Raw genomic sequence first — 21778 nt, 5'->3', positions numbered from 1 at the left:
GGAACTCTATTCCACAGTACTACATAGAGCCATGACTACATGGAACTCTATTCCACAGTACTACATAGAGCCATGACTACATGGAACTCTATTCCACAGTACTACATAGAGCCATGACTACATGGAACTCTATTCCACAGTCCTACATAGAGCCATGACTACATGGAACTCTATTCCACAGTACTACATAGAGCCATGACTACATGGAACTCTATTCCACAGTCCTACATAGAGCCATGACTACATGGAACTCTATTCCACAGTACTACATAGAGCCATGACTTCATGGAACTCTATTCCACAGTACTACATAGAGCCATGACTACATGGAACTCTATTCCACAGTACTACATAGAGCCATGACTACATGGAACTCTATTCCACAGTACTACATAGAGCCATGACTACATGGAACTCTATTCCACAGTACTACATAGAGCCGTGACTACATGGAACTCTATTCCACAGTACTACATAGAGCCATGACTACATGGAACTCTATTCCACAGTACTACATAGAGCCATGACTACATGGAACTCTATTCCACAGTACTACATAGAGCCATGACTACATGGAACTCTATTCCACAGTACTACGTAGAGCCATGACTACATGGAGCTCTATTCCACAGTACTACGTAGAGCCATGACACACATGTACATGATATACATGATAGTGGAGTAGGGGCCTGAGGGCACATACTTAATGTGTTGTGAATGTATTGTAATGTTTTTAAAATTGTTTATCTGCCTTAATGTTGCTGGACCCCAGGAAGAGTAGCTTCTGCCTTGGCAGGAACTGGATCCATAATAAACCCCCAGGAAGAGTAGCTGCTGCCTTGGCAGGAACTAATGGGGATCCATAATAAACCCCAGGAAGAGTAGCTGCTGCCTTGGCAGGAACTGGATCCATAATAAACCCCCAGGAAGAGTAGCTGCTGCCTTGGCAGGAACTAATGGGGATCCATAATAAACCCCAGGAAGAGTAGCTGCTGTCTAGACAGGAACTAATGGGGATCCATAATAAACCCCAGGAAGAGTAGCTGCTGTCTAGACAGGAACTAATGGGGATCCATAATAAACCCCAGGAAGAGTAGCTGCTGCCTTGGCAGGAACTAATGGGGATCCATAATAAACCCCAGGAAGAGTAGCTGCTGCCTAGACAGGAACTAATGGGGATCCATAATAAACCCCAGGAAGAGTAGCTGCTGCCTAGACAGGAACTAATGGGGATCCATAATAAACCCCAGGAAGAGTAGCTGCTGCCTAGACAGGAACTAATGGGGATCCATAATAAACCCCAGGAAGAGTAGCTGCTGCCTAGACAGGAACTAATGGGGATCCATAATAAACCCCAGGAAGAGTAGCTGCTGCCTTGGCAGGAACTAATGGGGATCCATAATAAATACAAATACACACACACTACCTACACACACATAAACACATGCTCACACACACACAGGTCTACTGTACTGGTAACACACATTCCCAGTTCTTGATGCTGATTGGTTAACCTCTAGGTTCTGGCCACCACTCAGTGATGCCCTACAGGAAGCTCCACCCAGTGCGTCAGTTTGTCCGATGGCTGCGGAGCGTGGATGACAGACAGGTGCTGAGCAGGGCTGTGGTTGGTGGATACTTCATCTACCCGCCCCCTGCCGTCTCCCTGGAAGCCTACATGAAGAACAGAAAAGGTATGACTGAGTTTCTAGTTTATCCAGGTTAGTTTGTAGTTTATTTCTAGTTGACTGTAAATTCAGCAAAAAAAGGCCCTTTTTTCAGGACCCTGTCTTTCAAAGATAATTCGTATAAATCCAAATAACTTCACAGATCTTCATTGTAAAGGGTTTAAACACTGTTTCCCTGCTTGTTCAATGAACCATAAACAATTAATGAACATGCACCTGTGGAACGGTCGTTAAGACACTAACAACTTACAGACGGTATGCAATTAAGGTCACAGTTATGAAAACTTAGGACACTAAAGAGGCATTTCTACTGACTCTGATAAACACCAAAAGAAAAATGTCCAGGGTCCATGTTCATCTGCGTGTCTTAGGCATGCTGCAAGGTGGCAATGTATTGCATTGTGGCCAGGGCAATGCATTGCAATGTGAGACGCCTAAGGGAGAAAAAAAAAAAAGCATTCAATGGAAGTCAAATTGTATGCTCCGAATACAACAGGTGAAACATATGAGCACTTAACCAACAATGCAATTAAAAAAAAGAGAATAAGAGTAAGGAATAAAAGTAACAAGTAATTAAAGAGCAGTAAAATAACAACAGCGAGACTTTATACAGTCAGTGTGGAGGCTATATACAGGGTATTACGGTACAGAGTCAATGTGGAGGCTATATACAGGGGGTACTGGTACAGAGTCAATGTGGAGGCTATATACAGGGGGTACTGGTACAGAGTCAATGTGGAGGCTATATACAGGGTATTACGGTACAGAGTCAATGTGGAGGCTATATACAGGGGGTACCGGTACAGAGTCAATGTGGAGGCTATATACAGGGGGTACTGGTACAGAGTCAATGTGGAGACTATATACAGGGTATTACGGTACAGAGTCAATGTGGAGGCTATATACAGGGTATTACGGTACAGAGTCAATGTGGAGGCTATATACAGGGGGTACCGGTACAGAGCCAATGTGGAGGCTATATACAGGGTATTACGGTACAGAGTCAATGTGGAGGCTATATACAGGGTATTACGGTACAGAGTCAATGTGGAGGCTATATACAGGGTATTACAGTACAGAGTCAATGTGGAGGCTATATACAGGGGGTACCGGTACAGAGTCAATGTGGAGGCTATATACAGGGTATTACGGTACAGAGTCAATGTGGAGGCTATATACAGGGTATTACGGTACAGAGTCAATGTGGAGGCTATATACAGGGTATTACAGTACAGAGTCAATGTGGAGGCTATATACAGGGTATTACAGTACAGAGTCAATGTGGAGGCTATATACAGGGTATTACGGTACAGAGTCAATGTGGAGGCTATATACAGGGTATTACGGTACAGAGTCAATGTGGAGGCTATATACAGGGGGTACCGGTACAGAGTCAATGTGGAGACTATATACAGGGGGTACCGGTACAGAGTCAATGTGGAGGCTATATACAGGGTATTACGGTACAGAGTCAATGTGGAGGCTATATACAGGGGGTACCGGTACAGAGTCAATGTGGAGGCTATATACAGGGGGTACCGGTACAGAGTCAATGTGGAGGCTATATACAGGGGGTACCGGTACAGAGTCAATGTGGAGGCTATATACAGGGGGTACCGGTACAGAGTCAATGTGGAGGCTATATACAGGGGGTACCGGTACAGAGTCAATGTGGAGACTATATACAGGGGTACCGGTACAGAGTCAATGTGGAGGCTATATACAGGGGGTACCGGTACAGAGTCAATGTGGAGGCTATATACAGGGGTACCGGTACAGAGTCAATGTGGAGGCTATATACAGGGGTACTGGTACAGAGTCAACGTGGAGGCTATATACAGGGGGTACCGGTACAGAGTCAATGTGGAGTCTATATACAGGGGGTACCGGTACAGAGTCCATGTGGAGGCTATATACAGGGGGTACCGGTACAGAGTCAATGTGGAGGCTATATACAGGGGGTACCGGTACAGAGTCAATGTGGAGGCTATATACAGGGGGTACCGGTACAGAGTCAATGTGGAGGCTATATACAGGGTATTACGGTACAGAGTCAATGTGGAGGCTATATACAGGGGGTACTGGTACAGAGTCAACGTGGAGGCTATATACAGGGGGTACCGGTACAGAGTCAATGTGGAGTCTATATACAGGGGGTACCGGTACAGAGTCAATGTGGAGGCTATATACAGGGGGTACCGGTACAGAGTCAATGTGGAGGCTATATACAGGGTATTACGGTACAGAGTCAATGTGGAGGCTATATACAGGGTATTACGGTACAGAGTCAATGTGGAGGCTATATACAGGGGGTACCGGGACAGAGTCAATGTGGAGGCTATATACAGGGGGTACCAGTACAGAGTCAATGTGGAGGCTATATACAGGGTATTACGGTACAGAGTCAATGTGGAGGCTATATACAGGGGGTAACGGTACAGAGTCAATGTGGAGGCTATATACAGGGGGTACCGGGACAGAGTCAATGTGGAGGCTATATACAGGGGTACCAGTACAGAGTCAATGTGGAGGCTATATACAGGGTATTACGGTACAGAGTCAATGTGGAGGCTATACACAGGGTATTACGGTACAGAGTCAATGTGGAGGCTATATACAGGGGTACCGGTACAGAGTCAATGTGGAGGCTATATACAGGGGGTACCAGTACAGAGTCAATGTGGAGGCTATATAGAGGGTACTGGTACAGAGTCAATGTGGAGGCTATATACAGGGGGTACTGGTACAGAGTCAATGTGGAGGCTATTTACAGGGGGTACCAGTACAGAGTCAATGTGGAGGCTATATACAGGGGGTACTGGTACAGAGTCAATGTGGAGGCTATATACATGGGGTACCAGTACAGAGTCAATGTGGAGGCTATATACAGGGGGTACTGGTACAGAGTCAATGTGGAGGCTATATACAGGGGGTACTGGTACAGAGTCAATGTGGAGGCTATATACTGGGGGTACCAGTACAGAGTCAATGTGGAGACTATATACAGGGGGTACCGGTACAGAGTCAATGTGGAGGCTATATACTGGGGGTACCAGTACAGAGTCAATGTGGAGACTATATACAGGGGGTACCGGTACAGAGTCAATGTGGAGGCTATATACAGGGTATTACGGTACAGAGTCAATGTGGAGGCTATATACAGGGGGTACCGGTACAGAGTCAATGTGGAGACTATATACAGGGGGTACCGGTACAGAGTCAATGTGGAGGCTATATACAGGGTATTACGGTACAGAGTCAATGTGGAGGCTATATACAGGGGGTACCGGTACAGAGTCAATGTGGAGGCTATATACAGGGGGTACCGGTACAGAGTCAATGTGGAGGCTATATACAGGGGGTACCGGTACAGAGTCAATGTGGAGGCTATATACAGGGTATTACGGTACAGAGTCAATGTGGAGGCTATATACAGGGTATTACGGTACAGAGTCAATGTGGAGGCTATATACAGGGGGTACCGGGACAGAGTCAATGTGGAGGCTATATACAGGGGGTACCTGTACAGAGTCAATGTGGAGGCTATATACAGGGGTACCGGGACAGAGTCAATGTGGAGGCTATATACAGGGGGTACCAGTACAGAGTCAATGTGGAGGCTATATACAGGGTATTACGGTACAGAGTCAATGTGGAGGCTATATACAGGGGGTAACGGTACAGAGTCAATGTGGAGGCTATATACAGGGGGTACCGGGACAGAGTCAATGTGGAGGCTATATACAGGGGGTACCAGTACAGAGTCAATGTGGAGGCTATATACAGGGTATTACGGTACAGAGTCAATGTGGAGGCTATACACAGGGTATTACGGTACAGAGTCAATGTGGAGGCTATATACAGGGGGTACCGGTACAGAGTCAATGTGGAGGCTATATACAGGGGGTACCAGTACAGAGTCAATGTGGAGGCTATATAGAGGGGGTACTGGTACAGAGTCAATGTGGAGGCTATATACAGGGGGTACTGGTACAGAGTCAATGTGGAGGCTATATACAGGGGTACCAGTACAGAGTCAATGTGGAGGCTATATACAGGGGTACTGGTACAGAGTCAATGTGGAGGCTATATACAGGGGGTACCAGTACAGAGTCAATGTGGAGGCTATATACAGGGGTACTGGTACAGAGTCCATGTGGAGGCTATATACAGGGGTACTGGTACAGAGTCAATGTGGAGGCTATATACTGGGGGTACCAGTACAGAGTCAATGTGGAGACTATATACAGGGGGTACCGGTACAGAGTCAATGTGGAGGCTATATACTGGGGGTACCAGTACAGAGTCAATGTGGAGACTATATACAGGGGGTACCGGTACAGAGTCAATGTGGAGGCTATATACAGGGTATTACGGTACAGAGTCAATGTGGAGGCTATATACAGGGGGTACCGGTACAGAGTCAATGTGAGACTATATACAGGGGTACCGGTACAGAGTCAATGTGGAGGCTATATACAGGGGGTACCGGTACAGAGTCAATGTGGAGGCTATATACAGGGGTACCGGTACAGAGTCAATGTGGAGGCTATATACAGGGGGTACCGGTACAGAGTCAATGTGGAGGCTATATACAGGGGGTACCGGTACAGAGTCAATGTGGAGGCTATATACAGGGGGTACCGGTACAGAGTCAATGTGGAGGCTATATACAGGGGGTACCGGTACAGAGTCAATGTGGAGGCTATATACAGGGGTACCGGTACAGAGTCAATGTGGAGGCTATATACAGGGGGTACCGGTACAGAGTCAATGTGGAGGCTATATACAGGGGGTACCGGTACAGAGTCAATGTGGAGGCTATATACAGGGGGTACTGGTACAGAGTCAACGTGGAGGCTATATACAGGGGGTACCGGTACAGAGTCAATGTGGAGTCTATATACAGGGGGTACCGGTACAGAGTCCATGTGGAGGCTATATACAGGGGGTACCGGTACAGAGTCAATGTGGAGGCTATATACAGGGGGTACCGGTACAGAGTCAATGTGGAGGCTATATACAGGGGGTACCGGTACAGAGTCAATGTGGAGGCTATATACAGGGTATTACGGTACAGAGTCAATGTGGAGGCTATATACAGGGGGTACTGGTACAGAGTCAACGTGGAGGCTATATACAGGGGGTACCGGTACAGAGTCAATGTGGAGGCTATATACAGGGTATTACGGTACAGAGTCAATGTGGAGGCTATATACAGGGGGTAACGGTACAGAGTCAATGTGGAGGCTATATACAGGGGGTACCGGGACAGAGTCAATGTGGAGGCTATATACAGGGGGTACCAGTACAGAGTCAATGTGGAGGCTATATACAGGGTATTACGGTACAGAGTCAATGTGGAGGCTATACACAGGGTATTACGGTACAGAGTCAATGTGGAGGCTATATACTGGGGGTACCAGTACAGAGTCAATGTGGAGACTATATACAGGGGGTACCGGTACAGAGTCAATGTGGAGGCTATATACTGGGGTACCAGTACAGAGTCAATGTGGAGACTATATACAGGGGTACCGGTACAGAGTCAATGTGGAGGCTATATACAGGGTATTACGGTACAGAGTCAATGTGGAGGCTATATACAGGGGGGTACCGGTACAGAGTCAATGTGGAGACTATATACAGGGGGTACCGGTACAGAGTCAATGTGGAGGCTATATACAGGGGTACCGGTACAGAGTCAATGTGGAGGCTATATACAGGGGTACCGGTACAGAGTCAATGTGGAGGCTATATACAGGGGTACCGGTACAGAGTCAATGTGGAGGCTATATACAGGGGTACCGGTACAGAGTCAATGTGGAGGCTATATACAGGGGTACCGGTACAGAGTCAATGTGGAGGCTATATACAGGGGTACCGGTACAGAGTCAATGTGGAGGCTATATACAGGGGGTACCGGTACAGAGTCAATGTGGAGGCTATATACAGGGGGTACCGGTACAGAGTCAATGTGGAGGCTATATACAGGGGTACCGGTACAGAGTCAATGTGGAGGCTATATACAGGGGTACTGGTACAGAGTCAACGTGGAGGCTATATACAGGGGGTACCGGTACAGAGTCAATGTGGAGTCTATATACAGGGGGTACCGGTACAGAGTCCATGTGGAGGCTATATACAGGGGGGCACCGGTACAGAGTCAATGTGGAGGCTATATACAGGGGGTACCGGTACAGAGTCAATGTGGAGGCTATATACAGGGGTACCGGTACAGAGTCAATGTGGAGGCTATATACAGGGGTACTGGTACAGAGTCAACGTGGAGGCTATATACAGGGGGTACCGGTACAGAGTCAATGTGGAGGCTATATACAGGGTATTACGGTACAGAGTCAATGTGGAGGCTATATACAGGGGGTAACGGTACAGAGTCAATGTGGAGGCTATATACAGGGGGTACCGGGACAGAGTCAATGTGGAGGCTATATACAGGGGGTACCAGTACAGAGTCAATGTGGAGGCTATATACAGGGTATTACGGTACAGAGTCAATGTGGAGGCTATACACAGGGTATTACGGTACAGAGTCAATGTGGAGGCTATATACAGGGGGTACCGGTACAGAGTCAATGTGGAGGCTATATACAGGGGGTACCAGTACAGAGTCAATGTGGAGGCTATATAGAGGGGGTACTGGTACAGAGTCAATGTGGAGGCTATATACAGGGGGTACTGGTACAGAGTCAATGTGGAGGCTATATACAGGGGGTACCGGTACAGAGTCAATGTGGAGGCTATATACAGGGGTACTGGTACAGAGTCAATGTGGAGGCTATATACAGGGGTACCAGTACAGAGTCAATGTGGAGGCTATATACAGGGGTACTGGTACAGAGTCCATGTGGAGGCTATATACAGGGGGTACTGGTACAGAGTCAATGTGGAGGCTATATACTGGGGGTACCAGTACAGAGTCAATGTGGAGACTATATACAGGGGGTACCGGTACAGAGTCAATGTGGAGGCTATATACTGGGGGTACCAGTACAGAGTCAATGTGGAGACTATATACAGGGGGTACCGGTACAGAGTCAATGTGGAGGCTATATACAGGGTATTACGGTACAGAGTCAATGTGGAGGCTATATACAGGGGTACCGGTACAGAGTCAATGTGGAGACTATATACAGGGGGTACCGGTACAGAGTCAATGTGGAGGCTATATACAGGGGGTACCGGTACAGAGTCAATGTGGAGGCTATATACAGGGGGTACCGGTACAGAGTCAATGTGGAGGCTATATACAGGGGGTACCGGTACAGAGTCAATGTGGAGGCTATATACAGGGGGTACCGGTACAGAGTCAATGTGGAGGCTATATACAGGGGGGTACCGGTACAGAGTCAATGTGGAGGCTATATACAGGGGGGTACCGGTACAGAGTCAATGTGGAGGCTATATACAGGGGTACCGGTACAGAGTCAATGTGGAGGCTATATACAGGGGGTACCGGTACAGAGTCAATGTGGAGGCTATATACAGGGGGTACCGGTACAGAGTCAATGTGGAGGCTATATACAGGGGGTACTGGTACAGAGTCAACGTGGAGGCTATATACAGGGGGTACCGGTACAGAGTCAATGTGGAGTCTATATACAGGGGGTACCGGTACAGAGTCCATGTGGAGGCTATATACAGGGGTACCGGTACAGAGTCAATGTGGAGGCTATATACAGGGGGTACCGGTACAGAGTCAATGTGGAGGCTATATACAGGGGGTACCGGTACAGAGTCAATGTGGAGGCTATATACAGGGTATTACGGTACAGAGTCAATGTGGAGGCTATATACAGGGGTACTGGTACAGAGTCAACGTGGAGGCTATATACAGGGGGTACCGGTACAGAGTCAATGTGGAGTCTATATACAGGGGTACCGGTACAGAGTCCATGTGGAGGCTATATACAGGGGGTAACGGTACAGAGTCAATGTGGAGGCTATATACAGGGGGTACTGGTACAGAGTCAATGTGGAGGCTATATACAGGGGGTACCAGTACAGAGTCAATGTGGAGGCTATATACAGGGGGTACCAGTACAGAGTCAATGTGGAGGCTATATACAGGGGGTACTGGTACAGAGTCAATGTGGAGGCTATATACAGGGGGTACCAGTACAGAGTCAATGTGGAGGCTATATACAGGGGGTACTGGTACAGAGTCAATGTGGAGGCTATATACAGGGGTACTGGTACAGAGTCAATGTGGAGGCTATATACTGGGGTACCAGTACAGAGTCAATGTGGAGACTATATACAGGGGGTACCGGTACAGAGTCAATGTGGAGGCTATATACTGGGGGTACCAGTACAGAGTCAACGTGGAGACTATATACAGGGGGTACCGGTACAGAGTCAATGTGGAGGCTATATACAGGGTATTACGGTACAGAGTCAATGTGGAGGCTATATACAGGGGGTACCAGTACAGAGTCAATGTGGAGGCTATATACAGGGTATTACGGTATAGAGTCAATGTGGAGGCTATATACAGGGTATTACGGTACAGAGTCAATGTGGAGGCTATATACAGGGGGTACCGGTACAGAGTCAATGTGGAGGCTATATACAGGGGGTACCAGTACAGAGTCAATGTGGAGGCTATATACAGGGGGTACTGGTACAGAGTCAATGTGGAGGCTATATACAGGGGGTACTGGTACAGAGTCAATGTGGAGGCTATATACAGGGGGTACCAGTACAGAGTCAATGTGGAGGCTATATACAGGGTATTACGGTACAGAGTCAATGTGGAGGCTATACACAGGGTATTACGGTACAGAGTCAATGTGGAGGCTATATACAGGGGGTACCGGTACAGAGTCAATGTGGAGGCTATATACAGGGGGTACCAGTACAGAGTCAATGTGGAGGCTATATAGAGGGGGTACTGGTACAGAGTCAATGTGGAGGCTATATACAGGGGGTACTGGTACAGAGTCAATGTGGAGGCTATATACAGGGGGTACCAGTACAGAGTCAATGTGGAGGCTATATACAGGGGGTACTGGTACAGAGTCAATGTGGAGGCTATATACAGGGGGTACCAGTACAGAGTCAATGTGGAGGCTATATACAGGGGGTACTGGTACAGAGTCCATGTGGAGGCTATATACAGGGGGTACTGGTACAGAGTCAATGTGGAGGCTATATACTGGGGGTACCAGTACAGAGTCAATGTGGAGACTATATACAGGGGGTACCGGTACAGAGTCAATGTGGAGGCTATATACTGGGGGTACCAGTACAGAGTCAATGTGGAGACTATATACAGGGGGTACCGGTACAGAGTCAATGTGGAGGCTATATACAGGGTATTACGGTACAGAGTCAATGTGGAGGCTATATACAGGGGGTACCGGTACAGAGTCAATGTGGAGACTATATACAGGGGGTACCGGTACAGAGTCAATGTGGAGGCTATATACAGGGGGTACCGGTACAGAGTCAATGTGGAGGCTATATACAGGGGGTACCGGTACAGAGTCAATGTGGAGGCTATATACAGGGGGTACCGGTACAGAGTCAATGTGGAGGCTATATACAGGGGGTACCGGTACAGAGTCAATGTGGAGGCTATATACAGGGGGTACCGGTACAGAGTCAATGTGGAGGCTATATACAGGGGGTACCGGTACAGAGTCAATGTGGAGGCTATATACAGGGGGTACCGGTACAGAGTCAATGTGGAGGCTATATACAGGGGTACCGGTACAGAGTCAATGTGGAGGCTATATACAGGGGGTACCGGTACAGAGTCAATGTGGAGGCTATATACAGGGGGTACTGGTACAGAGTCAACGTGAGGCTATATACAGGGGGTACCGGTACAGAGTCAATGTGGAGTCTATATACAGGGGGTACCGGTACAGAGTCCATGTGGAGGCTATATACAGGGGTACCGGCACAGAGTCAATGTGGAGGCTATATACAGGGGGTACCGGTACAGAGTCAATGTGGAGGCTATATACAGGGGGTACCGGTACAGAGTCAATGTGGAGGCTATATACAGGGTATTACGGTACAGAGTCAATGTGGAGGCTATATACAGGGGGTACTGGTACAGAGTCAACGTGGAGGCTATATACAGGGGGTACCGGTACAGAGTCAATGTGGAGTCTATATACAGGGGGTACTGGTACAGAGTCAATGTGGAGGCTATATACAGGGGGTACCAGTACAGAGTCAATGTGGAGGCTATATACAGGGGGTACCAGTACAGAGTCAATGTGGAGGCTATATACAGGGGGTACTGGTACAGAGTCAATGTGGAGGCTATATACAGGGGGTACCAGTACAGAGTCAATGTGGAGGCTATATACAGGGTATTACGGTACAGAGTCAATGTGGAGGCTATATACAGGGGGTACCGGTACAGAGTCAATGTGGAGACTATATACAGGGGGTACCGGTACAGAGTCAATGTGGAGGCTATATACAGGGTATTACGGTACAGAGTCAATGTGGAGGCTATATACAGGGGGTACCGGTACAGAGTCAATGTGGAGTCTATATACAGGGGGTACCGGTACAGAGTCCATGTGGAGGCTATATACAGGGGGTAACGGTACAGAGTCAATGTGGAGGCTATATACAGGGGGGTACTGGTACAGAGTCAATGTGGAGGCTATATACAGGGGGTACCAGTACAGAGTCAATGTGGAGGCTATATACAGGGGGTACCAGTACAGAGTCAATGTGGAGGCTATATACAGGGGGTACTGGTACAGAGTCAATGTGGAGGCTATATACAGGGGGTACCAGTACAGAGTCAATGTGGAGGCTATTTACAGGGGGTACTGGTACAGAGTCAATGTGGAGGCTATATACAGGGGGTACTGGTACAGAGTCAATGTGGAGGCTATATACTGGGGGTACCAGTACAGAGTCAATGTGGAGACTATATACAGGGGGTACCGGTACAGAGTCAATGTGGAGGCTATATACTGGGGGTACCAGTACAGAGTCAACGTGGAGACTATATACAGGGGGTACCGGTACAGAGTCAATGTGGAGGCTATATACAGGGTATTACGGTACAGAGTCAATGTGGAGGCTATATACAGGGGGTACCAGTACAGAGTCAATGTGGAGGCTATATACAGGGTATTACGGTATAGAGTCAATGTGGAGGCTATATACAGGGTATTACGGTACAGAGTCAATGTGGAGGCTATATACAGGGGGTACCGGTACAGAGTCAATGTGGAGGCTATATACTGGGGGTACCAGTACAGAGTCAATGTGGAGGCTATATACAGGGTATTACGGTACAGAGTCAATGTGGAGGCTATATACAGGGGGTACTGGTACAGAGTCAATGTGGAGGCTATATACTGGGGGTACCAGTACAGAGTCAATGTGGAGACTATATACAGGGGGTACCGGTACAGAGTCAATGTGGAGACTATATACAGGGGGTACCGGTACAGAGTCAATGTGGAGGCTATATACAGGGTATTACGGTACAGAGTCAATGTGGAGGCTATATACAGGGGGTACCGGTACAGAGTCAATGTGGAGACTATATACAGGGGGTACCGGTACAGAGTCAATGTGGAGGCTATATACAGGGTATTACGGTACAGAGTCAATGTGGAGGCTATATACAGGGGGTACCGGTACAGAGTCAATGTGGAGGCTATATACAGGGGGTACCGGTACAGAGTCAATGTGGAGGCTATATACAGGGGGTACCGGTACAGAGTCAATGTGGAGGCTATATACAGGGGGTACCGGTACAGAGTCAATGTGGAGGCTATATACAGGGGGTACCGGTACAGAGTCAATGTGGAGGCTATATACAGGGGGTACCGGTACAGAGTCAATGTGGAGGCTATATACAGGGGGTACCGGTACAGAGTCAATGTGGAGGCTATATACAGGGGGTACCGGTACAGAGTCAATGTGGAGGCTATATACAGGGGGTACTGGTACAGAGTCAACGTGGAGGCTATATACAGGGGGTACCGGTACAGAGTCAATGTGGAGTCTATATACAGGGGGTACCGGTACAGAGTCCATGTGGAGGCTATATACAGGGGGTACCGGTACAGAGTCAATGTGGAGGCTATATACAGGGGTACCGGTACAGAGTCAATGTGGAGGCTATATACAGGGGGTACCGGTACAGAGTCAATGTGGAGGCTATATACAGGGTATTACGGTACAGAGTCAATGTGGAGGCTATATACAGGGGGTACTGGTACAGAGTCAACGTGGAGGCTATATACAGGGGGTACCGGTACAGAGTCAATGTGGAGACTATATACAGGGTATTACGGTACAGAGTCAATGTGGAGGCTATATACAGGGGGTACCAGTACAGAGTCAATGTGGAGGCTATATACAGGGGGTACCGGTACAGAGTCAATGTGGAGGCTATATACAGGGGGTACCGGTACAGAGTCAATGTGGAGGCTATATACAGGGGGTACAGAGTCAATGTGGAGGCTATATACAGGGGGTACCAGTACAGAGTCAATGTGGAGGCTATATACAGGGTATTACGGTACAGAGTCAATGTGGAGGCTATATACAGGGGGTACCGGTACAGAGTCAATGTGGAGGCTATATACAGGGGGTACCAGTACAGAGTCAATGTGGAGGCTATATACAGGGGGTACCAGTACAGAGTCAATGTGGAGGCTATATACAGGGGGTACCGGTACAGAGTCAATGTGGAGGCTATATACAGGGGGTATTACGGTACAGAGTCAATGTGGAGGCTATATACAGGGGGTACCAGTACAGAGTCAATGTGGAGGCTATATACAGGGGGTACCAGTACAGAGTCAATGTGGAGGCTATATACAGGGGGTACCGGTACAGAATCAATGTGGAGGCTATATACAGGGGGTACTGGTACAGAGTCAATGTGGAGGCTATATACAGGGGGTACCGGTACAGAGTCTATGTGGAGGCTATATACAGGGTATTACGGTACAGAGTCAATGTGGAGGCTATATACAGGGGGTACCAGTACAGAGTCAATGTGGAGACTATATACAGGGGGTACTGGTACAGAGTCAATGTGGAGGCTATATACAGGGGGTACCCGTACAGAGTCAATGTGGAGGCTATATACAGGGGGTACCGGTACAGAGTCAATGTGGAGGCTATATACAGGGTATTACGGTACAGAGTCAATGTGGAGGCTATATACAGGGGGTACGGAGTCAATGTGGAGGCTATATACAGAGTCAATGTGGGTAGAGTCAATGTGGAGGCTAGGGGGTACCTCCCCAGAGTCAATTTACACTACTGGGGGTACTCTCTGTTCATCATATATGCATCATATATGCACAGTCACTTTAGGCATATCTACACGTACATACATCTCTACTGTATGTAGCCCCTCTACTGTATGTAGCCCCTCTACTGTATATAGCCTCTCTACACGTACATGCTACCTCAATCAGCCTGAATAACTGTCAGAATGGAGCCTTGCAACTCTTTTTTTCATTTGTCTTTTTCACTGTTGTTTTTTTTCTTTACTTACCTACACACACACACACCTTCTTTACTTACCTACCCACACACACACCTTCTTTACTTACCTACACACACACACCTTCTTTACTTACCTACACACACACACACCTTTTTCTTTACTTACCTACACACACACACCTTCTTTACTTACCTACCCACACACACCTTCTTTACTTACCTACACACACACACCTTCTTTACTTACCTACACACACACACCTTCTTTACTTACCTACACACACACACACCTTCTTTACTTACCTACACACACACACACTTCTTTACTTACCTACACACACACACCTTCTTTACTTACCTACACACACACACCTTCTTTACTTACCTACACACACACATCTTCTTTACTTACCTACCCACACACACACCTTCTTTACTTACCTACACACACACACACCTTTTTCTTTACTTACCTACACACACACACACCTTCTTTACTTACCTACACACACACACACCTTCTTTACTTACCTACACACACACACACACCTTCTTTACTTACCTACCCACACACACCTTTTTTCCGCACATTGTAAGTAAGTGATTCACTGTAAGGTCTGACCTGTTGTATTCGGCTCGCGTGACAAATAAACGTTGATGTCTTAATTAGCCTACTCTGGATTTCCAGCTCACAGATACAGTGAAATATACATATACATAATATACAGTACCAGTCAAAAGTTTAAACACACCTTCTCATTCCAGGGTTTTTCTTTATTTTTACTGTCTTCTACATTGTAGAATAATAGTGAAGACATCAAAACTATGAAATAACACATATGGAATCATGTAGTAACCAAACAAACATTAAAGCTATGAAATAACACATATGGAATCATGTTGGAACCAAACAAACATTAAAGCTATGAAATAACACATCTGGAATCATGTAGTAACCAAACAAACATTAAAGCTATGAAATAACACATCTGGAATCATGTAGTAACCAAACAAACATTAAAGCTATGAAATAACACATCTGGAATCATGTAGTAACCAAACAAAGTGTTAAAGCTATGAAATAACACATCTGGAATCATGTAGTAACCAAACAAACATTAAAGCTATGAAATAACACATATGGAATCATGTAGTAACCAAACAAACATTAAAGCTATGAAATAACACATATGGAATCATGTAGTAACCAAACAAAAAGTGTTAAACAAATCAACATGTATTTGAGAAGTTGCCCTCCTTTACCTTGATGTCAGCTTGATGCACTTGTTTATGTTTTTGTCCTTCTGTTTCTCACTGTTTGTGTGTGGAGGTGAACTAGGCCTGCTGAGAGGGGCGGAGCTACAGTGGGAGGTGGAGCGACTTCAGTACAGAGAGAGACGTAGCTTCTGTATCCAGGCAACCGTCACCATGGTTACCCACTGCCATAGAGGAAAGGTAACTAAACACACTTCCCAGGACCACCCGTAAAATGTACGCATTCATGATTTAAGTTGCATATGGATGAAGGGGTCTGCTAAATGGCCTTTGTTATTCAGGTGGTTGGTTCACCCATTCCTACAGTATGGGGAAGGTTAGGGGTTAGGGAAGGGGTTTAGGGGTTAGGGGTTAGGGAAGGGTTAGGGGTGAAAGGGCCTGCTAAATGGCCTTTGTTATTCAGGTGGTTGGTTCACCCATTCCTACAGTATGGGGAAGGTTAGGGGTTAGGGAAGGGGTTTAGGGGGTTAGGGGTTAGGGGGTTAGGGAAGGGGTATAGGGGTTAGGGGTTAAGGGTTAGGGGTTAGGGGAAGGGTTAGGGGTGAAAGGGCCTGCTAAATGGCCTTTGTTATTCAGGTGGTTGGTTCACCCATTCCTACAGTATGGGGAAGGGTTAGGGTTAAGGGAAGGGTTAGGGGAAGGGTTAGGGGTTAGGGGAAGGGTTAGGGGTTAGGGGAAGGGGTTAGGGGAAGGGGTTAGGGGAAGGGTTAGGGAAGGGTTAGGGGAGGGTTAGGGAAGGGTTAGGGGTTAGGGAAGGGTTAGGGAAGGGTTAGGGGGAGGGTTAGGGGTTGGGGTTAGGGGTTTGGGGTTAGGGAAGGGTTAAGGGAAGGGTTAGGGGTTAAGGGGTTGGGGTTAGGGTTGGGGTTAGGGGGAAGGGTTAGGGGAAGGGTTAGGGGGAAGGGTTAGGGGTTGGGGTTAGGGGAAGGGTTAGGGGAAGGGTTAGGGGTTAGGGAAGGGTTAGGGGTTGGGGTTAGGGGTTAGGGTTAGGGGAAGGGTTAGGGGTTAGGTGAAGGATTAGGGGAAGGGTTAGGGTTAGGGGAAGGGTTAGGGGAAGGGTTAGGGGTTGGGGTTAGGGGAAGGGTTAGGGGTTGGGGTTAGGGAAGGGTTAGGGGTTGGGGTTAGGGGAAGGGTTAGGGGTTGGGGTTAGGGGAAGGGTTAGGGGTTAGGGGTTAGGGGGAAGGGTTAGGGAGGGGAAGGGTTAGGGAAGGGTTAGGGGTTAGGGGGAAGGGTTAGGGAAGAAGTTAGGGAAGGGTTAGGGTTAGGGTTAGGGAGGGTTAGGGGAAGGGTTAGGGGTTAAGGGTTAGGGGTTAAGGGTTAGGGGAGGGTTAGGGGGAAGGGTTAGGGAAGGGTCAGGGGTTAGGGGTTAGGGGTTAAGGGTTAGGGGTTAAGGGTTAGGGAAGGGTTAGGGGTTGGGGTTAGGGGAAGGGTTAAGGGTTGGGGTTGGGGGAAGGGTTAGGGGTTAGGGGAAGGGTTAGGGGTTAGGGGAAGGGGGTTAGGGGTTGGGGTTAGGGAAGGGTTAGGGGTTAGGGGAAGGGTTAGGGTTAGGGAGGGGGGGGTTAGTTAGGGGAAGGGTTAAGGGAAGGGTTAGGGGGGAAGGGTTAGGGGTTGGGGTTAGGGGAAGGGTTAGGGGTTGGGGTTAGGGGAAGGGTTAGGGGTTGGGGGAAGGGTTAGGGGAAGGGTTAGGGGTTGGGGTTAGGGGAAGGGGTTAGGGGAAGGGTTAGGGGTTGGGTTAGGGGGAAGGGTTAGGGGTTGGGGTTAGGGTTAGGGGTTAGGGGAAGGGTTAGGGAAGGGGTTAGGGGTTAGGGTTAGGGGAAGGGTTAGGGGTTGGGGTTAGGGGAAGGGTTAGGGAAGGGTTGGGGTTAGGGTTAGGGAAGGGTTAGGGGAAGGGTTAGGGGTTGGGGTTAGGGTTAGGGGGGTTGGGGTTAGGGGGTTAGGGTTAGTTAGGGGTTGGGGTTAGGGGAAGGGGTTAGGGTTAGGGGAAGGGTTAGGGGTTGGGGTTAGGGGAAGGGTTAGGGGAAGGGTTAGGGGTTAGGGAAGGGTTAGGGGTTGGGGGGGTTAAGGGTTAGGGGTTGGGGTTGGGGTTAAGGGTTAGGGGTTGGGGTTAGGGTTAGGGGTTAGGGTTGGGATTAGGGTTAGGGGTTAGGGGTCAGGGGTTAGGGGGGTTAGGGTTGGGATTAGGGTTAGGGGTTAGGGGTTAGGGTTAGGGGTTAGGGGTTAGGCTTGGGATTAGGGTTATGGGTTGGGATTAGGGTTAAGGGTCGGGGTTAGGGTTAGGGGATTAAGGTTAGGGGTTGGGGTTAGGAGGATTAGGGTTAGGGGTTAGTGTTAGGGTTTAGGCTTTGGATTAGGGTTAGGGTTGGGATTAGGGTTAAGGGTCGGGGTTAGGGGGTTGGGGTTAGGGGGGATTAGGGGTTAGGAGGGTTAGGGATTAGGGGTTGGGGTTAGGGGTTAAGGTTGGGGTTAGGGGTTGGGGTTAAGGTTGGGGTTAGGGGTTGGGGTTAGGAGGGTTAGGGATTAGGGGTTGGGGTTAGGGGTTAAGGTTGGGTTGGGGTTAAGGTTGGGGTTAGGGTTAGGGGTTAGGTTGGGGTTAGGGTTAGGGGTTGGGGTTAGGAGGGTTAGGGGATTAGGGTTAGGGGTTGGGGTTAGGCGTTAAGGTTAGGGATTAGGGTTAGGGTTAAGGGTTGGGGTTAGGGTTAGGGGTTGGGGTTAGGAGGGTTAGGGGTTGGGGTTAAGGTTGGGGTTAGGGGTTAGGGTTAGGGGTTGGGGTTAGGAGGGTTAGGGTTAAGGGTTAGGGGTTGGGGTTAAGGTTGGGTTTAGGGGGATTAGGGTTAGGGGTTAGGGTTAGGGGGATTAGGGTTAGGGGTTGGGGTTAGGAGGGTTAGGGGGATTAGGGTTAGGGGTTGGGGTTAGGGGTTAAGGTTAGGGTTAGGGGTTAACATGACCTTTATGAAATATAAAGCTTCTATTGTCTTTTTTTTTTTTTTTTTACATAAATGCAAAATTCACAACAAGTGACGTTAACTGATTTAAGATGATAAAACAAAACGTAAAGTATCTCCTAAGCCTGTGTTTTCTACGGACCTTATTTTCAGTGTTTATCCCCCTAAATAACAAAAAAAACTACATTTCCCCATAGGCTTTGTCTAACCATGGTGGAGTTGGTGCCTACAAAAAGAAGCCATTATTGCTCTTATTTAGTTAGAACATACAGACTATCATTCTGTCTCCTTTAGGAAGACCAGTGTCTAGTGTGGACAGACAGACCTGCTCCTCGTATCTCTCCCTCCTCTCCTCGTATGTCTCCCTCCTCCCCTCGTATCTCTCCCTCCTCTCCTCGTATCTCTCCCTCCTCTCCTCGTATCTCTCCCTCCTCTCCTCGTATCTCTCCCTCCTCCCCTCGTATCTCTCCCTCCTCCCCTCGTATGTCTCCCTCCTCCCCTCGTATCTCTCCCTCCTCTCCTCGTATCTCTCCCTCCTCTCCTCGTATCTCTCCCTCCTCCCCTCGTATCTCTCCCTCATCTCCTTGTATGTCTCCCTCCTCCCCTCGTATCTCTCCCTCCTCCCCTCGTATCTCTCCCTCCTCCCCTCGTATCTCTCCCTCCTCCCCTCGTATCTCTCCCTCCTCCCCTCGTATCTCTCCCTCCTCCCCTCGTATGTCTCCCTCCTCCCCTCGTCTCCCTCCCTCCTCTCCAGGCTCGTCGGTCAAATTGAGTCCCAGCCTTCTGATGCTGAGAGCAGGGTAAGACGCACACTGCTGTTTAGAGTAATGGGGTTGGTTGTTATTACACTGCTGTTTAGAGTAATGGGGTTGGTTGTTATTACACTGCTGTTTAGAGTAATGGGGTTGGTTGTTATTATGTATATATTATCACACTGCTGTATAGAGTAATGGGGTTGGTTGTTATTATGTATATATTATTACACTGCTGTATAGAGTAATGGGGTTGGTTGTTATTACACTGCTGTATAGAGTAATGGGGTTGGTTGTTATTATGTATATATTATCACACTGCTGTATAGAGTAATGGGGTTGGTTGTTATTACACTGCTGTATAGAGTAATGGGGTTGGTTGTTATTACACTGCTGTATAGAGTAATGGGGTTGGTTGTTATTATGTATTATTATTATCACACTGCTGTATAGAGTAATGGGGTTGGTTGTTATTACACTGTAGAGTAATGGGGTTGGTTGTTATTATCACTGCTGTATAGAGTAATGGGGTTGGTTGTTATTATGTATATATTATCACACTGCTGTATAGAGTAATGGGGTTGGTTGTTATTACACTGCTGTATAGAGTAATGGGGTTGGTTGTTATTACACTGCTGTATAGAGTAATGGGGTTGGTTATTATGTATATTATTACACTGCTGTATAGAGTAATGGGGTTGGTTGTTATTACACTGCTGTATAGAGTAATGGGGTTGGTTGTTATTACACTGCTGTATAGAGTAATGGGGTTGGTTGTTATTATGTATATATTATCACACTGCTGTATAGAGTAATGGGGTTGGTTGTTATTACACTGTTGTATAGAGTAATGGGGTTGGTTGTTATTATGTATATATTATTACACTGCTGTATAGAGTAATGGGGTTGGTTGTTATTACACTGCTGTATAGAGTAATGGGGTTGGTTGTTATTATGTATATATTATTACACTGCTGTATAGAGTAATGGGGTTGGTTGTTATTACACTGCTGTATAGAGTAATGGGGTTGGTTGTTATTACACTGCTGTATAGAGTAATGGGGTTGGTTGTTATCACACTGCTGTATAGAGTAATGGGGTTGGTTGTTATTACACTGCTGTATAGAGTAATGGGGTTGGTTGTTATTACACTGCTGTTTAGAGTAATGGGGTTGGTTGTTATTATGTATATATTATCACACTGCTGTATAGAGTAATGGGGTTGGTTGTTATTATGTATATATTATCACATTGCTGTATAGAGTAATGGGGTTGGTTGTTATTACACTGCTGTATAGAGTAATGGGGTTGGTTGTTATTACACTGCTGTTTAGAGTAATGGGGTTGGTTGTTATTATGTATATATTATTACACTGCTGTATAGAGTAATGGGGTTGGTTGTTATTACACTGCTGTATAGAGTAATGGGGTTGGTTGTTATTACACTGCTGTATAGAGTAATGGGGTTGGTTGTTATTACACTGCTGTATAGAGTAATGGGGTTGGTTGTTATTACACTGCTGTATAGAGTAATGGGGTTGGTTGTTATTACACTGCTGTATAGAGTAATGGGGTTGGTTGTTATTACACTGCTGTATAGAGTAATGGGGTTGGTTGTTATTACACTGCTGTATAGAGTAATGGGGTT

At 47.4% G+C, this 21778-nt stretch overlaps 1 protein-coding gene across 1 annotated transcript in view; it reads left to right on the top strand.

The window, feature by feature from the left end:
- The window catches only part of si:ch73-71d17.2 (uncharacterized), a 104193-nt gene that overhangs the window by 35423 nt on the left and 46992 nt on the right, over nt 1–21778 (top strand). The window contains exons 9-11 of the mRNA XM_065025106.1: nt 1521–1694; nt 16495–16619; nt 19673–20178. Of these exons, the coding sequence (XP_064881178.1) occupies nt 1521–1694; nt 16495–16619; nt 19673–20178 (805 nt within the window). The remainder of the gene's footprint in view (nt 1–1520; nt 1695–16494; nt 16620–19672; nt 20179–21778) is intronic.

The sequence above is a fragment of the Oncorhynchus nerka genome, linkage group LG12 (assembly GCF_034236695.1).
Source record: "Oncorhynchus nerka isolate Pitt River linkage group LG12, Oner_Uvic_2.0, whole genome shotgun sequence".
Classification (NCBI taxonomy): Eukaryota; Metazoa; Chordata; class Actinopteri; order Salmoniformes; family Salmonidae; genus Oncorhynchus; species Oncorhynchus nerka.
Note: the sequence above shows the minus strand (reverse complement) of the source record. Positions and strands in the feature narration are given on the sequence as shown.